We start from the raw sequence: 18397 nt of genomic DNA, 5'->3' as shown, positions 1-18397 counted from the left end.
ATCTTCCTGTTTAACCATTTTTATTTTGTTCATTTCCTTCCATAACCGTTGTTCAAAATATGTTTAATTATGTCAAAGACATCCCATTTTAAATACCGACCTTTATGCATCTTACTGTTATTAGTCCATGTATTATACTTTCAAAGACAGGTACAAAGAGAGAGGGAGCTGGGAGGGAGAGTATGTGTGTGGGTGGGTGTTAGTATCAGGGCTTAAACTCTGGCCTTGGGCACTGTCCCTTTAGAATTTTTTGCTCAAGGCTAGTGCTCTTATCACTTGAGCCAAAGCTCCACTTCTGGCTTTTCCATGGTTAATTGAGGATAAGAGTCTCTTGGACTTTTCTGTTCTGTTTGACCTCAAATCTTGCTCCTCAGATCTCAGATTCCTAAGTACCTAGGATTATAGAAGTGAGCCACTGGCACCTGCTCAAAGCATTATTTTTAATGGTTGATTAGACACATTTTACTTAAAGATTTATCTTGTACTTAAGTCACATTATACTTTCAAAAGCAAAAGAGCATTAGAACTTCTCTAAGGATATGAGTATTTTCTTCTAACTCTTTACATCACTTGACAGTAAACTTAGAGCCCTTAGTTTTCTTTTGTGACAGATTCTTACATTTTAGCCCAAGCTGGCCTTTGACTGGTTCTCCTCCAGTCTCAAATGTCCACATATTGGGATTGCCTGGCCATTGGAGCTGTTTTCTTAGTGAAAGCTGTCCTTTCATACTGTTGTAACCTACTGATTTGAATCAATTGAAGAGCTATCCAGGGAGTAGCCACAGTGCTCTTTGCTATAAAGGAAACTGTGAGGTAGATGTAATCCCCAACTCCAATCTGCTTAGGGATAATGCAGCTTAAATAGGTAGTCATATTGCTACAAAACGGTTGCAACCTGGTGTTAGTATTCTTGCACAACAGTATGTTTTACTATCTCCATCTTACAGATAAGAAGAGCAGCACAGGTAAGCACCTGGCTGAAGTAACACTAACAATAATGTTGCATCAATGGAGCCCTGTATATCCCATCTCCTGTGGCTTTGTGTGCTTCCAAAAGAACAGTGGGAATGGAAACAAATTTGGAGGGAAGACAAGAATATGTAGCCTATATCAAACGTTTTATGTAAAACATGTTTTAATAAATTAAAGCAATGAGGTGTATTGACAGGACTCAAAGTAACTTCATTTTTTAAAAAATCCAGTAAGACTTTTGAAACTTTACATCTTAAAGCAGAAGATTTTACGATTATCTATTGAATGATAATATTGCATATCTTTAAGAGAATCATTTCTGATGTACTTAGAAGAGTCTGAAAAGTTAAGAGTACTTCTCAGAGACAATAGTTTTCAAACAGATTTATTTTTCAGTACAGTTTGTTCCTGGCACCTTATCTCCTCTATGAGTGCTTTAAATAATTAATTCTTCCGTGTGAATTACTGGTGAACAAATCAAAACAAACAAACCCACCCACACAATGCCAAATAGAGCCACAACTCAGCTCCTCTTGGTTCTGAAATGTGATAGAAGCAATCTACTGCAGGGCCTTACTAATTTTCTCCATATTTCCAAATTTACTTGAGGCTCTGGGCCCAAGAAAGTCACTTAAATTTCACCTATATACTCAGCAAGAATTGGAGAATTCCACAGTGAGTGTGGATGATGGTACGCATCTGTAATCCCAGCACTCGGCATGTTACGGCAGTAGGATGGCAAGTTGTCAAAGCCAGCCTGGGATACTTCATGTTGACCAGGATAGCCAGGGCTACCCAGCAAGACCATATTTGTTTAAAAAAGAAAAAAAGCAAGACATAGGCTTAAGAAATTGTTTTAAAATATGAATAGAACCTTATTTGATAAACGGATTTTTCTTTTTATTTCCACCTCAATTTTTGTTTATTATGCAGCTAATCCAAATTAGAATGTTGTATATATGAAAGCATATACCCATTGCTACGGATTTGCTTATTTTAACCTTCTGATTCACATGCTTTCTTTTGCTTCCATATTTTTAGTGGACATAAGTCTGTCTGTAGCCTCCAAAGTATTAAGGAATTTTCTGTTGACATTGTAACAATGGACCCAAAGTGCTTTCTTTGCACCTTTCCTACTTGCCTTTTTCTTGACATTTTGGTCTTAAGTTATTTTGACCACTACTTAAATATCAGACAATCCTTTTGATGATAATTGGCATTTTGTCATTAAGATATCTAGTCTTAAATACCATCTTGAAAATTGTTGAATAGCTATGTGGGCCAAATTCCATTTCTTTTACTCCCTTAGTATACAGACCTGACAAGATACTTTCTTAACTCCTGGGTTCCTCTCTACTTCAATCTCTCACCCCCAAACACATATGCTTATTGACAGGAAGCACCTAAGATTAGTGTGTGTTATAATGTTTATGTGTTGTAGCAATTACAACTTGGATATGTAGCTCTTTTCCCCATAATGATTTAAAATAAGCATTTTCATATCACTGTGGGAAAATATGTTAACCACTGAACACTTTGGAGAGGTCACACATTGTGTGGTTTCATTGACTCTTATGAATCAAGATAAGTTTAGGAAGAGTTAATCCTGATTTTCTTTCCTTACAGAGTACTTACATGAAAAACTTGAGGAATATATAAAACAATTTGCCATAGTCAAAATAGTCAGACAAAAAGAAAGGAAAGGTCTGATCACTGCACGGTTGCTAGGAGCAGCGGTAGCAACAGCTGAAACGCTCACATTCTTAGATGCCCACTGTAAGTATGCAACAGTAAGTAGTCTAATGTTCCCTCCCTACCCCTTTAATTTAAAATTGATCCATAGTCCATTTTAAAGGAAAAAACGTCACCTGAACTTTAGAATTGCTTCACTTCTTCTTGGAGCAGAGTTTATCTTCATAGAAAATTTTTTCCTAACTCTGCTTAATCTTGCTTTATCTTTTATTGTTATTATTTTAAATAGTTGTACAAAGGAGTTACCATTCAACAAAGCAGTTTATCAGTACAATACTTCTTGATCAGTGCATCCCCTTTGAACATTCTTGCTTTAGTTTTTGAAACTACACTTGTCACAAGGAACCTTGAGGAAATCCTCCCTTTTCAAATTCCATTGTACAACATTGCAACTGTGGTTAATAATTTATAACACGCTTAATAATTGCTAAGAGTAGATTTTAAATGTTCGAACACATATGAAATGATATATATAGGAATTAATTTGATTGTGGGAAATCATGTCAGATGCATACATCTATCAGAACATTACAATGTATAGCATAATGATATATAGAGAGATTTTTGTCTACTATAACTCAATAATGTTAAAAAAATCACAGCTATATATCCATTCAACAGGAAACAAGTTAATTATCATTGTTCTGTGATCTGCTAGCTACCTGAATAACTAAAAAGAGCTCTCAGTGCCCTAATGTATATATACACATTTATTTTTTTCAGTGAATTAATGCAATTCTGGTTTTCACAGGCGAGTGTTTCTATGGTTGGTTAGAACCTTTGCTGGCCAGAATAGCTGAGAACTACACAGCCGTTGTGAGTCCAGATATTGCATCCATAGATCTGAACACATTTGAATTCAACAAGCCTTCTCCATATGGAAGTAACCACAATCGTGGGAACTTTGACTGGAGCCTTTCTTTTGGCTGGGAAGCGCTTCCTGATCACGAGAAGCACAGAAGGAAAGATGAAACCTACCCAATCAAGTAAGACAAATGGCTCTTAGTCTTAATTCATACCACAACATTGTGTGCTGAATATGTGCGTGCTTTTTGGTTTTTTTTTTGCATTTTGTTTTTGCAGTGGTTCTCTCTTATGAAATTCTTACAGTGAAAACAAGGAGAACAAATACATATCCTAAAAAGAAAGAATAGGAAAGTAATTAGGCACCTGCATATGCTATAGTCGGCTATAGAGTAAAATTAGGTGGGCTCATACATCTTCTTAAATCATTATTTAAGAATCCTAAGGCATGGTTAAAAATAATCTGAAAGAGGACACATGACTTATTTATTTACTCCCCCTTCAAAGATGACATTTTAAAGGTTTTTAAGTTAATCTTTAAAATTTTTAAGTTATGATATCTTGTTAGCATGGAGAGTTTATGTGTTTCTTTCAGCTATTTTACCTTGTATAGCTATTATAACCATTTTACAATGGATTATTTTTCAGAACTCCTACTTTTGCAGGAGGACTTTTTTCCATATCAAAAGAATATTTTGAACATATTGGAAGTTATGATGAAGAAATGGAAATCTGGGGAGGTGAAAACATAGAAATGTCATTCAGAGTAAGTTGTGGTGATAAATATAGCACACTTGTTAAACAGTGAATTGTAGTGTTCTAATTGGCTGGTATCGATCATTATATATCTGTGGAGTTTTTTGGTGCTGCCTAAAATTTAATAGCTGAAAATTTGGAAATAAGAATAGTTCCTTTCACATTGTAACGATATATTTGTTCATCATTGGCAAAGTAACAGAAGAAATTAAACTCCTGTGTTCAGGCAGTAACACCAATTAATAGACTGTAGCTACTGAATTCCAGCCAAGATAAATATCATTAAACCTGGTACTTCAGGAAATAAGTTGATTATCAAGGCAGTCCGTATGGAAAAAAATTTCAAAGGACATTGGACTTAACTGATTGGATGAAATGAGTGGTTCCAGTTTTTTTTAATCTATACATAATAAAAGCTATTATATAAACAAAGGCTCTAGATAATTTCTATCCATTTTGTATTTCATGAGTTTATTTTTTTAAATACGTTTTTTATTGTAAAAGTAATGTACAGAGGGGTTACAGTTACATGAGCAAGGTAATGAGTACATTTCCTATCAAGCATTGTTACCTCCTCCTCTGTTTTCCCCCTACCTTCCTTTCCCTCCCACCTCCACAACTACACTCTTGCCCCTCCCTGTCTAAATTGTAAAGTTCATTTTTCAACATAGTGTCTTGTACATCTCATTGTTACAATGGGTCAACCTATATCTTTATTTAAGTATTTTGTTTTTTCCCTTCCCTTTTCCAAGCTAGAGAAGTGTATATACAAGATGCAGGGCACTGACATCAAATACAGTGAAAACGGGTTATACCGTGGGGGAGGAATATACAAAGAAACAAAAAAAAATCACGTGGTACATTATAAATACGTTAGAAACAATAGCAAGAAAGAACAAAACCACTTGTGTCCCTATCTTGGGGTTCATTTCACTTAACATCATCTTATCTGGTCATATATTTATCCCTTAGAGTTTTTATCCCTTACCATAGATTGTAGTAGAAAAAATAAACTAAGTTAGAAGATTTAAATTTTCAACTCTGGCTCCATTAAACTTTGACAACAATTATCTTATCCAGATTTGAATTACTTAAGGGCAGGATCTTGATTTATTCACTTCAATAGTACTTCGTTAAGTAGTAGTAGGAGCAGCAGCAGTAGTTCGTTAAATAGAACATACCATTGAGATTTCTCATTTATTTAAAGAATAAAAAAGTTGATTGATCACTTATCTGATTACTAGCATATACTATTAATTATGACTTCCTTTCAGACTTTTGCTTAGTTATTATTTATGTCAGAACCACTTATTAACACATTTAAGTAAGAAGGTATCAGTTCACAATTTAGCATTTTACTTACAATTAGATTGAATGAGTATTTAAACTTTCTAAACAGGCATGCATTTTTTTAGTAATGATCAACTATTCAAACTTTTAATAGATTGTAGATTTGTAATAATGGCTATCTGGAATTTTTTTCTTAAATACCAAGTTGAGCACAGAGAGTCTAGGTTCACTTATATCTAGAATGCTTATATACTCTTTAAAAGAGAATCATATGGATTAATTGAAGTGACCATGTAAGTTGCATAAAATGGAAATAAATGCACAAGACCCTTTGGTCCTCTGTGTATGGAAGATTTACATAGTTGTTTGCAAAAGAAAAATTCTTGGAATTCATTTTTCTGAAAGATCCAATATACTTTGTTAACTTACTTTCTACAGGTTTGCTCTAAATGAATGTTTATAACCTCAGAAGAAGTCATGCTTTAAGTCTATGGAACCGAAGTTGAACTGGCAGGGAACAAGGGACTCTTTATGAATACATTGATACAATAAATCTCTTCTTTGTATTTTGTTTGATTAATATCTTAAAGGTGAACTTAAAAGCAGCACTTTGATTTCCCACAAATACTGTAAATTTAAACAAATATCATTAATTGTCAGGTTTGGCAGTGTGGTGGGCAGTTGGAGATTATGCCTTGCTCTGTTGTTGGACATGTTTTTCGCAGCAAAAGCCCTCATACCTTTCCAAAAGGCACTCAGGTGATCGCTCGCAACCAAGTTCGCCTTGCAGAAGTCTGGATGGACGACTACAAGGAAATATTTTATAGGAGAAACACAGATGCAGCAAAAATTGTTAAACAAGTAAGTTAGAGCTAAAATATTAATTTACTATTAAAAGATGTACCAAGTTCACATCTCCTTATTCTTGAGTCACCTAAAATACAGAGCATTCAAATATTTACTTTTAAAGCAAAGGTTGCTGTTGTTTCTTAGTTCTTAAAATGTGTCACTTAATGGATGCCAGGTCTCTCCCTTGAAAGGAAAAATTAACTAAACAGACTTTTAAGCATTCAGGCTTTCCATTTGATCTTGTCCCTTTCCATATGAAAGAAAGATACTTTGTATGACTGCGTTAAAAAATTTTTTTACTCAAGATAAAATTAAGTAGAACTGCTCATATATATACATACATATATGTATATGTATATATATATATACATATATAAGATGTATATATATATACACACACACACATCTTATTATCTTTAAGTAGTTACATGAAGGAGTTGCCAATTAACAAAGCAGTTAATGAGTTAATGCATCTTGATCAATGTCACCCCTTTCAACACTCTCATCCATTCTTCCCCATCCCCCTTATTTTGTAAGATATATGGGAAATTCTTTTTTTATTAATAAGTTTTTTAATTGTGAAAAATAACATACAGAGGGGTTACAATTCCGTGAGCAAGGTAATGAGTACATTTCTTACCAAGCATTGCTGCCTCCTCCTTTGTTTCTTCTTACCATCCCTGCCCTCCCATCTCTCCCACTCCTGTACCCTCCTTCCCCCCCCCCACCAAAGTTGTAAGTTCATTTTTCGACATAACGTCTTGTACATTTCAGTGTTGCAATGGGTCCACCTGGATCCCTATTTAAACAATTTATTTTTTCCCTTCCCCTTCCCAAATTATACTAACATCAAATACTGTGAAAACAGGGATTATACAGTGGGGGAGGGACATACAAAGCAACAAAGAAATCATCTTATAAATAATACACGCAATTCTTGATTGCTTTCTTTCCTTCTCTTCATTTGTTTGCTGCTTTCCCCTTGACCCCACCCCACTCTTTTCAAATATCTGTTTCCTGGTTTTTTATTAACGTTGCCTTGCTAAAGAATTATGCTATTTGGAGGGAAGGAAATGTTCTCATTACCTTGCTCATATAACTGTAACCCCTCTGTACAGCATTTTTACAACCAAAAAAATACAAAAAAAAGAATTATGCTATTTGAGTTCACCCTTGAATCTACCTTATTCCAGTTCATATATTTATATATACTTACATACCACCTAATGTATTAACTTACAAGTTTATAAGCTAAATCTAGCTTCCACATATAAGGAAATACATGCATCTGTTGTCTTTCTGAGCCTGACTTACTTCATTTAATATAATTTTTCCCAGGCCTTTCCATTTCTCTAAAAATGTGCAATATCATTCTTTCCAATGGATGAGTAAAATTCCATTGTGTATATATACCATATTCTCTTGATCAAGCAATCAGAGCCTATCACCAATCAGAACACATCAACACTTTTATCTCAGAAATGACTGCTTTTTTTTTCAATGTAGGTTCCAAGTAGCTTTTTGAACTGGATGTAGAGACAAGGACTTGATGTGCATGAGAATGAGCCAGAAGTATTAACATTTCCTTCCCTTTCTTTTGCTTTTTTCCCTTTCTTTTCATTTCCTTTTTCTTTCTTTTCTCTAAGTCCTAGTTCCACTAATCATTGGAGATACTGCTTTGGCAAAGCCCCTTTAGGAATAAAATTGGACAATATTATCTTTGTACAATAGCTACCAGGTAGCTGGGTGTGGGGTATGCTGTACGTGGCTTTCCTTTCTCCCTCTCTGCCTTGAAAAGAATATGTCCTATCTGTCTCTGGAATAGCTGTAAAGTGAGGAAGTAATAAGTTTTAACAAAAACATGATGTTACTACTAACCTCTCCTAGATAGCCTCTACACCTTTACACCATATTATCCTGACAATGTATTACAAGTGAGTTGTGTTGTATGTGGAAAACTAACAAAATAACAGCTTAAGAATGGGTTTCACAAAGGCACAATGCATATGTGCCTCATTTGTATAAAATTATATGTGTGTGTGTGAACTCTAAGAAACAAGAGATCTCTTTTTATTATTATTGTTTCAGTTTTCTGTCTGTATGGTTTATGTGTATTTGGCAGGTGTGGGGTACAGAACTTGAGGGGGAAAAAGGTGAAAAAGTGTATCACTGGATAGTGTTTAAATTGTACTATGCACCTCTTTGGTGGAGATGGGAAGGAGGGACTGGGAGAGAGTAAGGGAAGGGAAGATAGCATATAAAAGGAAATGTACTCATCATCTGACTTATGTAACTGTAATCCCTCAGTACATCTCCTTTATAATAACAATAAATAAAATGAAATAAAATAAAAAAGAATGGGATTCGTTGGATGTGGCCAAGTTATTTACAAAAAAAATAAATAATGCTAATTCAGGCGGGTAGGAAGGAATGATACTGGCAGTCCAGCACACCAGCATTTTGACTTGCACAATGAAGAAAGATCTGCTTACCGATCTCCATATTTTCTTTGGTCTCTAGTGTCTTCCTGTAATATGTCAGTAAGATACAAATAGAAAGCATTACTTTGGGTTAGATTACTATCTGTGTGCCCAAAACCACTAAGACAATTTGGGCAGATATGGTACTGCACAAGAGCACTTGGCTAGACAGGCAAGAATGTTCTAAATGGACCTACCACTCTATTTGTGACCCACAGAGACAAGTGATCCATCCAGCCACTCTTGGTTCTTACCAGAGGGCACAGTGCACTTAAAAATGCATTATATGACCAGAAATCCTTAAGAGTCATTCAAACAAACAAACAAACAAACCTGAGCTGAAAGCATTGAAGCTGACATAAAAAAAAATATTTTCCTTGGTTGAACTTGCAAGTTTTTTTTCATACATTTGCCTATCAAATATAATTTGTCTCTAAGTGTTTACCTGTAAACAAAGCATCTTTCTAGTTTAATCATTTAAGAATCATTTACCTTGTCCTTTAAAATAAAAGAAAATAAAATGCAATTCACTCGAGATTTCCTCTTTCTACTCAAGATGTAGTTGGGAATCTTGTTAAAAGGAAATTTCTAAATTGCAAAAGAATTATTCTTAACTGTGCCGGGATTTTTTCTTCTGATTTTTTTGGGGGGGTCAGGTTGTGGGGCCTGAACTCTGGGCCTGGGCACTGTCCCTCAGCTCTTCAGCTCAAGACTAGCGCTATACCACTTGAGCCATAGTGCCACGTCTGGCTTTTTTTCATTTTGCTTATGTGGTGCTGGGTAATCGAACCCAGGGCCTCAGGCATGCAAGGCAAGGGCTCTACCACTGAGCCACCTTCCCAACCCCTTTTCTTCTGTTTTTGACAGTACTGAAGTTTAAAGTCAGGGCCTTCTGCTTGCTATACTGATGCTGTATTATTTGAGCAATGTCCCTAGTCATTATTTCGTCATTTTTTCAGTCTTGCATTTTTTTGCCCGGGTGGCCTCACACTCTGATCCTCCATAATTGGGATGCCAGGTGCATACCTTCTCATCCTGCTTGTTGATTGAGGTGATATGTCTTTTAACTTTATTTCCAGGCTCTCCTTAAACCAATTCTCCCAGTCTCCACCTCCCAAGTACTTTGGGTTACAGATATGAATCACCATGTCAGCTGTGCTGAGTTGCAGTGGTTGGTTTTGCAGTCTAGACTAAGAAGAAACATAAATTGCAAAGTTGTTGGCAATTTCAGACTACCTTAAAGTACAAAGTGAAGATCCATTCTGTGTTCACAGGTTTCTATAGGGAGCTTTGTCCTGTGGGAGAAGTGTTGTGGCACAAATAACAAATAAAATAATATCTGGTCAGCGCTACAGTGTTACTTGATTCTCTGAACACAGAAATGAACAGGCATTTCTGAATGGGTGGTTGATAGTGCTGAACTGCATTGTGCATTTTGACCTAGAATTTATTTTTCAATATCCAAATACAAGTATTAGTCTTTGAACTATTTTCTGTTTTGATTAAGGATCCCTTCCTTTCTCCTCTTCCTCTAGAAATCATTTGGTGACCTTTCAAAAAGATTTGAAATAAAAAAGCGCCTTCAATGTAAAAACTTTACATGGTATCTGCACACTGTTTACCCAGAAGTGTATGTGCCAGACCTGAATCCTGTTATTTCTGGATTTGTGAGTATTTCCTGTTCCTTTTCTTCACTTGATATATGCCTTGCCACCAACATTTTGTGTGGTTCAGGAAAAATTGCTGGAATATTTTGCTTTGTTGCTTTTGAGATTTTTACATTATTGGTCTTAACATTTATTACTTTATTGGTATTAATTGAATATAAACTACATAGTTTAAAATGGTTTCATAGTTGGACTTTTCTTTTAATTTAGATAAAAAGTGTTGGTCAGCCTCTCTGTCTGGATGTTGGAGAAAACAATCAAGGAGGTAAACCACTGATTTTGTACACGTGCCATGGACTTGGGGGAAACCAGGTGAGTGTGTACACTACATAGAAACTCTCCCTTCTCCTTAGCAGGTGACTGACACAAGTAAAATAGTGCATGTTTCCCTGAAGCCCCAACTCAGCTCTATGCCCACCTATTCTGGTTTGTGAATCATGTTTACACAGAGCTTGGCAATCACCGTCCAAGTTGTAAGGTTTATATTCTGGCTCTAAAAATACTGCTGCTTACCCATTCAATAGAAAGAAAAATGAGACAACTTTCAAAAAGGATCTCTTCTGTATTTCATGGATGTTTGCATGTTACTATTGGCATGGTAACTTTATAAGATTACATCTGAGGGCCATATTGAATTGAATTTAATAACAAATTGCATGTCCTGTTAACACAAACAGAGCTGCCATTTTTACTTCCTTTTGTGGGCCAAGATATTACATAAGTATCTTTTCTGTCCCCCAACAGTATATGTTCTTGATTCTTCACTGGTGGTGTCTGACTTGTGGACACTATTTTACCAGTTAAGCCTCAAATGCCCAATGTTATTATCTAGCCCAATCTGGGTGGACAATGTCATCAATATTACGTTTCAGGGTATTCCCTTCCTTTCCTTCCGGTCACAAGAAAAAAAATAGTAATACTGATTATAAAGAAAAACAAAGCATATCAGAATATGCTATTAGTGGTAGGGGGTAAGGGATTATTTTCCAGGATTCAAGAGGACATTTCTTAGAGTAGAGGTCTAAATGAGAGAGGGGGAGCAGTACTCCCAGAAAAGAATATCTTAAGTGGCTGGGGGGAGCGGGGAGGGCAGGGGCGGGGAAATCTAACCAGGTGCCTAGGGACAGATTCATGCAGAGAACAGAAAGGCAGGGTGGTCCAGGAAGAGTGGTCAGGCAAGGAGGGGGAGGAAATGAGTCACAGACTGTGATAAGGGACCTAGTCATAGAGGGCTGTGCAGGCCTCATTAAGGTACTTGGATTTAATTCTGAGTTTGACAGAAGCCATCTGAAGATTTTGATCAGGAGAATAATGTAGTCTGGTTTATATTTGAAACTGAATCTGGCTTCTGTCACCTTAACATGCCATTTTGGTTTATATCCTTTAAATTTTCAAACAAATGCCACATTTCAACTGCTTTGTAAATTTTAATTCCTTGAGTGCCAAAATGTTGAGGTTGCATGTAATTTGAACATTTTCTCATGCTCTCTTCTGTTTTGATCATGAAACTATAATTTCATAGCATGTAACTCAATTATAGCAGTTTTGTGTTTGCAAAATAACAATTATTTGGGTTATGTGGTTAAATTGGATGATATTCTGATACAATAAACCTTAAGCCATTATAACAATGCTTAGCTTCTTTTACTCTCTGCCAAGGTATTTGTCCTGGTTTTGAGTTACAGTTGGTCCAGCATTCTGCTGAGCTGGATTATTACAAAAAATCTGTTCCTAAAATGTTTTCAGCTATTTTCCATTTCTTCAAAGGTCCATTTTAATGACTTTTTATTAGCACACATTAATAATTCAAGACAGTTTCATTGTGATCATTCCATAGAAATATAATTCTGTACTTCGAAGAAATTCACTCCTCTATTATAATCCCTCCTCAAATTTTTCCCTTTTTGACAGTGTTTAATGAGCTTTATTACACTATATTTATGTATGTATGTATATATATGTATACTCATACATATACTATATATACCCCATATGCTGCACATTCATGCATACTCTATACATGTATATATGTACAACTTCAATCTTCAAATTCCCCCTGAGGATCCTCTGTTTCCCCCTTCTACTAATCTACTTCAAACAGTTTTCTTCTTAAACTCATGTCTCATCACCATCATTGTTGTCATCATCATCATCACCACCATCATTTGTAATCTATATTCCACACGTAAGAGGTAACATTTGATATGTCACTTTTTAATGTTGGTTTATCTTGCTCAAAGTGAAAATCGACAGTTCCATCCATTTTTCTGCAAATGATATAATTTCATTATCCTTTATAGATAAATTAGTACACATATATAATTTTCTTTATTCATGAATTGGTTGTTGAGCACCAGGCTGATTGCACAGCTTGGTTATTGTGAGCAAAGCTGCTATACTAATTTACTTTCCTTCAGGTAGGGTCATAAGGCAGGTCTATTTTTAAGTCTTGACAGAACTCCTTACTGATTCCTTAGTGGTTGCACCATTTTACATTTCCAGGGAGTATATCAAGGTTTCTTTTCCCCACATCCTCTCCAGCATTTGTTATTTGTTTTCTTGATGATTTTTATTCTGACTGGGGTGAGATAGAATCTCAGCATTAATTTTGGTTTGTATTTATTTTGTGAGTAAGGATGTTGAATATTTCTCTATGTAATTATTAGCTATTTGCACTTCTGAGAACTAGCTGAGCTATGTATTTGTCTCTTTATTAATTGTATTCTTTACTTTCTTAATGTTCAATTTTCCAAGCTCTTTGTATATGCTGGATATCATCCTTTATTCTGTCAGTTGCTGGAAATTGGCTTCCACTCCACGGGTGATCCCTTCACTCTGGTTTTCTTTGATATGCAGCTTTTAATCTGATGTAATCCCATTGGTCAATTCTTGGTATTATCTTGGGCAATTAGAGTTCTCTTCAAAAAGTAATTGCCTATACCTAGAACTTGAGATTTTTATCTCAAGATTTATCTGCCTGGGCTGTCTCTGAATTGAGATCCTCAGATCTCAGCCTTTTAAGTGGCTAGGATTAAGCCATTGGTCCTGCTATTGTATTATTTGGCTAAAATAAACATGTTTATTTCTCAATGAGTGGTTGACTTATTTTTGTAAATGAATATGCAGGTGCTTTTGTCATTAACAACCTTCTTTTTCCGTAGTACTTTGAATACTCTGCTCACCGTGAAATCCGGCATAATATCCAGAAAGAATTGTGTCTTCATGCTGCTCCAGGTCCCCTCCAGCTGAAGCCATGTGCCTATAAGGGTCAAAAGACAATTGTTGCTGAAGAACAGATATGGGACATCCAGAAGGTAACTAAATTTAGTTAATTTACTCAAAATGCTTAACTGAAAAAAAAATACATGAAATAATAGTATTTCAGTATGTTCTACCAGAATTTCTCTGCCTTTATTATTAACTTTATTAATATATAAATATATATAACACCAACATAAAAGGAGACTTTATGATTTAAGTACCTCTAGGAATCATATAATCATATTTACTTCTTTAGAGCCCATTTATGCAGCTCAAGTAAGTCTATGAATTATTAGTAATAATTGCTCTTTTTAAACCATGCAGGGGTTTTTACATTGCTTTTATATGACTCTTGCAAAAAAAAAGAGTCATATTTTTCTTCTTGCATATTTTCTTCTTTTTGCATAAAGTCATTAATTCTTCTTCCTCTATTTTGTTTTTTTCCCATGAAACTAAAGTTGAGAAAATACATGACAGATCACTTGTGTGTGTATGTGTAAAAACAATAATATATGTTTTATTATATATATAGTGTATGGTAGGTTATATGTTTAATATGTAATGTTTTATAATATATAAACATTATATATAATGCTTTTATTATCTTTAAGAAGTTGTACAAAGAATTTCAATTCAGTATGTCATTTTGGGAGTACAATCCACCTGGATCAGTGTCACCCCTTCCTTCATTTTCCTACATCTGTTTCACCCCCACCCATACCGGCAATTATTTGGTTCCATTTTCACATATGTATGTTTAATATCATGATGCTATCCATCTGTCCTTCCTCTGTCTATTTGTCTGATTTCTTCCCTTGTGACCTCTCCACTTCCTGGCAACATGTTTCAGCTAATCACTTAGTTTTAAGCAAATGTTTTAAGGTTTAGTCAGTTCTTCCCTATAAATTGTTTTGTGAAATGCTGAAATATTTTTAGACTAGCCTGTATGATTTATGATTATTTTTAAAGAGATTGTCAAATAGGTTAAGGGAATGTTTCTTGCTTGAGAACTTTGATTGATCTTACTCTATATACCTCTTTTTTTTTGTCTAATTCTTTATGTAATTGAACAGTAGTCATGTAAGTGATGGTGTTTACTGACATTTTACCCAATGTATTAGGTCTTAAGAAGATTAAAAGATAAAAATACTTGTTATGCATATTTCTCTTTTGCTTCAATGAGATTGTAAGGTCCTTTTCCATACATATTTGTTAACCAAGAGTCCTGAAGCTTACTGTTTGCCTTCTTTTATTCTAGGATCAACTTCTGTATAATCCAGCCTTAAAACTGTGCCTTTCAGCAACTGGAGAACATCCCAACTTGGTGTCATGCAATCCTTCAGACCTACTCCAAAAATGGATTTTTAGCCAAAATGATTAAGTGTTTCTTAAAATTAAGGAGTTTGAAAATGAGATATTGTTTCTCATAAAACTGTGACTAAGCATACACTGTAGTTTCCAAAATTATGCAAAAGCAGCTAATTGTAACTTATTCCAAGTGCATTTTTCTTATTTATATCTAAAAATGTCTATGTAGCACTATGTGGCACTGCTGCAAAAATCATAGACATTTCTGTCTTGAAGCACAATAACTAGTGTACCAAAGATGATTCCAAAATGTCCATATGTAAGCGAAGAAATGTTTACAGAGTGATGAAAATAATTTCCCTAGTAAGGTGATATCTGTGTTTTTTGTAATGCAATTGATATACATAGCTACATTTACATGCTCATAATTTAAAATATCTTCCCTAGGTTGGAGGGGAAGGGGAAAGGGAGGAGAAAGATTTGATACTGTATTTTTTTAACGACATAGAAGTGTATCAATAATGGTCATACATTGGCCTTTGTGCACAAACCAGGAAATTTTTATAGACTTAGAGTTTATTATTTTTAAATGCAGGTAAACTTCTTCTTTGTCTTCTGTTTACTTGTCTGTCAAATTTTTCTTGAAGCATGAAATTGAAGAAGAAGAGGAGGAGTATTTTTAACACTTAAATTTATTGACAAATTTTAAAATACTTTTTCATCTGAAACCCACTTTACTAGATGCTCTTCAGTCTTCCCTGGATGGCTTTTTCTAAGTGACTATCCTGTGTGTTTTCCCAGAGTGATTAAAAAGAAACGATTTATAAATTATTATCTATTAATAAGGGGTCCTTTTCTTTCCTAATCGTCTTTTTTTCTTACCAAAATTCACTAATCTTGAGTGTTTGTGATATTGAATTTACAAATGCAGAATACTTGACTCGATTCTAAATTTTTTTTGTTACTGATTATCTTTGTCATGGATTTTTCTCATCAAAAAGGCCTTATTTTTACATTTGTGGAAAACACAATAAAAGAATCCTAAACAACTTGTAACTACTTGTTTAAATTTTCTTCCTGTTAAGGATAAACTCTGTAATTGAATGTAGTTGGGGAAACATGTATTTCATGTACTGGATTACTAATCACTTACATGTGGAGCCATAGATTCTTGAACAAATTTCTGATAACTTTCCTTAAGTATCTGATAGAGGTTACTTTTTTAAATCATATTTTGCTAGGAGGCTTACCAATTTTTTCTTTTTAGTCCTTTTATATATAGATGCCTTGTGTAATTATTCCAGAAATAAAATAAAATGGACTTTATTATTTTAAACTTGAATTCTAAATTGTACAAAGAAAGCAGTTTTGATTATTGCCTCTATCTAATTGTATATGACTTTACAATTTGATTAAGAATCCCGCATTCCCAACTGATTACTTTGCCAACATTTGTTTACATTCGACTAACATTTATTTTGTGTCTGACTTTGTATTAAGTTATGCTGAGCTCAATAAGACTTGTCAGTGCCTTTGAGCTGTGTTTCATGAAATAGATCAACAATGCTGAAATCGAGCATGCCAGAAAGATGTATATTTTATAGTGCCAATGACACTTCAATTAATAAGTAAAAATATTTGTCTATTTTATAGCTAATAATATATATCATTAAAAATATAAGCAGTCACTTATATGTGCAATTTTTGTTTCTTAATTTGTTACACTGACATAAACATCTATGAGGACCTGATTCTTTTAAAGCGTGATATATATATGTATATAGAGACATATATGTATATATATGTATGTGTATATGTATATATGTGCATATATATATATATCCAGATATATGTCTTAAATGAACTTAAGCAATGTGTGTTTAATAAAACAAAACCAGTTCTAGTACCCTTTATAAGATCATATTTATCATACCATGACCCAAGTGAAATCTGTTCAGATTCCATTGATTAACTACTGTTGAGTTAAATGCATCCACAGGAAATTCTTCCTTACCTGACTGGCAATCTTAGGTTGTTGCTCAAGTGTCGTATCAATAATTAAGGATTGTCCCTTTTGGGGTGGGTGGTACCTTTTTAAACTCTGAGTTTTGGAGCAATGCTGTTAGCTATTTGTGTGAGCTGGCTGTCTTCCACCTGAATGATTTGCATGTACTCAAGTGTGAAATTGTGGTGCTCTTGCTCAATTGAAAGTTGCCAGGGCAAATGATGTAGTAGCTCCAGAAGACCTGGCATGCTGCCTTCATACCAGAGGACCAAGTTTTCGGAACTCTGCCTGCAAGCGTACTAGGTTCTACCCAAATGCACAGGCACGCTGAAAACTGAAACACAACTACACAATTAGCCATAGGGGAAAATGAGCTCTACCCTAAAATTGCCAAACTAAATTATTAAAATTACTATGCAGTGATGGTGAACTTTAAGTCCCAGAGAAGGTTCTTCATACACAAGTAAGCACTATGCAGACCATTGATACACAAAACAAAAAGGTAGAGAGCTACTATTTCTGTTAAAGAAGAAAAAGGCAAATCCCTAAAAGCAATGCTAAGTCATGGATGGATAAGAACTGTAAAATTACCGAAAACAATGTAAAACGACTCTGCCTGCAAAGTTCATAATTCACTTTGAAGATTACAAAACAAAGTATCTTAAAATATTTAAGATCTTAATCTTCAGCATGGCTTGTTCAGACCTATTCAGAAACTTTGCATATTCAGAAGGCCAGTTGGCCCTAACAGTGTATCTGTGAAAATAAATATGAACACAAGCATAGGTGTTTATATGTATGCATGTCTGTGCATATATTCATTTAAAATATTTGATGGAGATCTTTTTGAGCATTTTCATTTTCACTACTTTCTTCATATTGTCAACCATCAAGCCAGTTTCTATAGTGAAGAGATATCTCCTGCACACACAGCCTTTTATGGTTTAGATCTGAAATGTCCACCAAAAGCCCAGTGTTAAATGCTTAATCACTGGCCTGTGGCAAAATTGGAAGATAAAGAGACCTTTAGGAGACAGATCTTAGAGGAAGAAAGGTCCTGGGGCTGTACCTGACCTTGGTTTCTCTATCTCTCTGTCTCTGTTTCTGTCTCCTTTCTGTTTTTCTCTGTGTTGCTGTTTCTCTGCATCTCTCATCATTTGTCTCTCAGTTTTTCTATCTCCTCTTTTCTGCCTTCTGCTCTCTGCTTTTGCTCTTCCTATTTTTTTATGTCTTCAAATTTCTTGACTTTCTCT

At 34.7% G+C, this 18397-nt stretch overlaps 1 protein-coding gene across 2 annotated transcripts in view; it reads left to right on the top strand.

The window, feature by feature from the left end:
- The window catches only part of Galnt3 (polypeptide N-acetylgalactosaminyltransferase 3), a 37714-nt gene extending 20883 nt beyond the window's left edge, over positions 1 to 16831 (top strand). For both annotated transcript variants that reach the window (XM_013030710.1, XM_013030712.1), the window contains exons 4-11: positions 2599 to 2748; positions 3476 to 3710; positions 4177 to 4294; positions 6235 to 6435; positions 10439 to 10570; positions 10781 to 10882; positions 13732 to 13884; positions 15090 to 16831. In XM_013030710.1, the coding sequence (XP_012886164.1) occupies positions 2599 to 2748; positions 3476 to 3710; positions 4177 to 4294; positions 6235 to 6435; positions 10439 to 10570; positions 10781 to 10882; positions 13732 to 13884; positions 15090 to 15212 (1214 nt within the window). In that variant the 3' untranslated portion in view covers positions 15213 to 16831. The remainder of the gene's footprint in view (positions 1 to 2598; positions 2749 to 3475; positions 3711 to 4176; positions 4295 to 6234; positions 6436 to 10438; positions 10571 to 10780; positions 10883 to 13731; positions 13885 to 15089) is intronic.
- Positions 16832 to 18397: the final 1566 nt, after the last annotated feature.

Source organism: Dipodomys ordii, unplaced genomic scaffold (assembly GCF_000151885.1).
Source record: "Dipodomys ordii isolate 6190 unplaced genomic scaffold, Dord_2.0 Scaffold5, whole genome shotgun sequence".
In the NCBI taxonomy this organism is placed as follows: domain Eukaryota; kingdom Metazoa; phylum Chordata; class Mammalia; order Rodentia; family Heteromyidae; genus Dipodomys; species Dipodomys ordii.
Note: the sequence above shows the minus strand (reverse complement) of the source record. Positions and strands in the feature narration are given on the sequence as shown.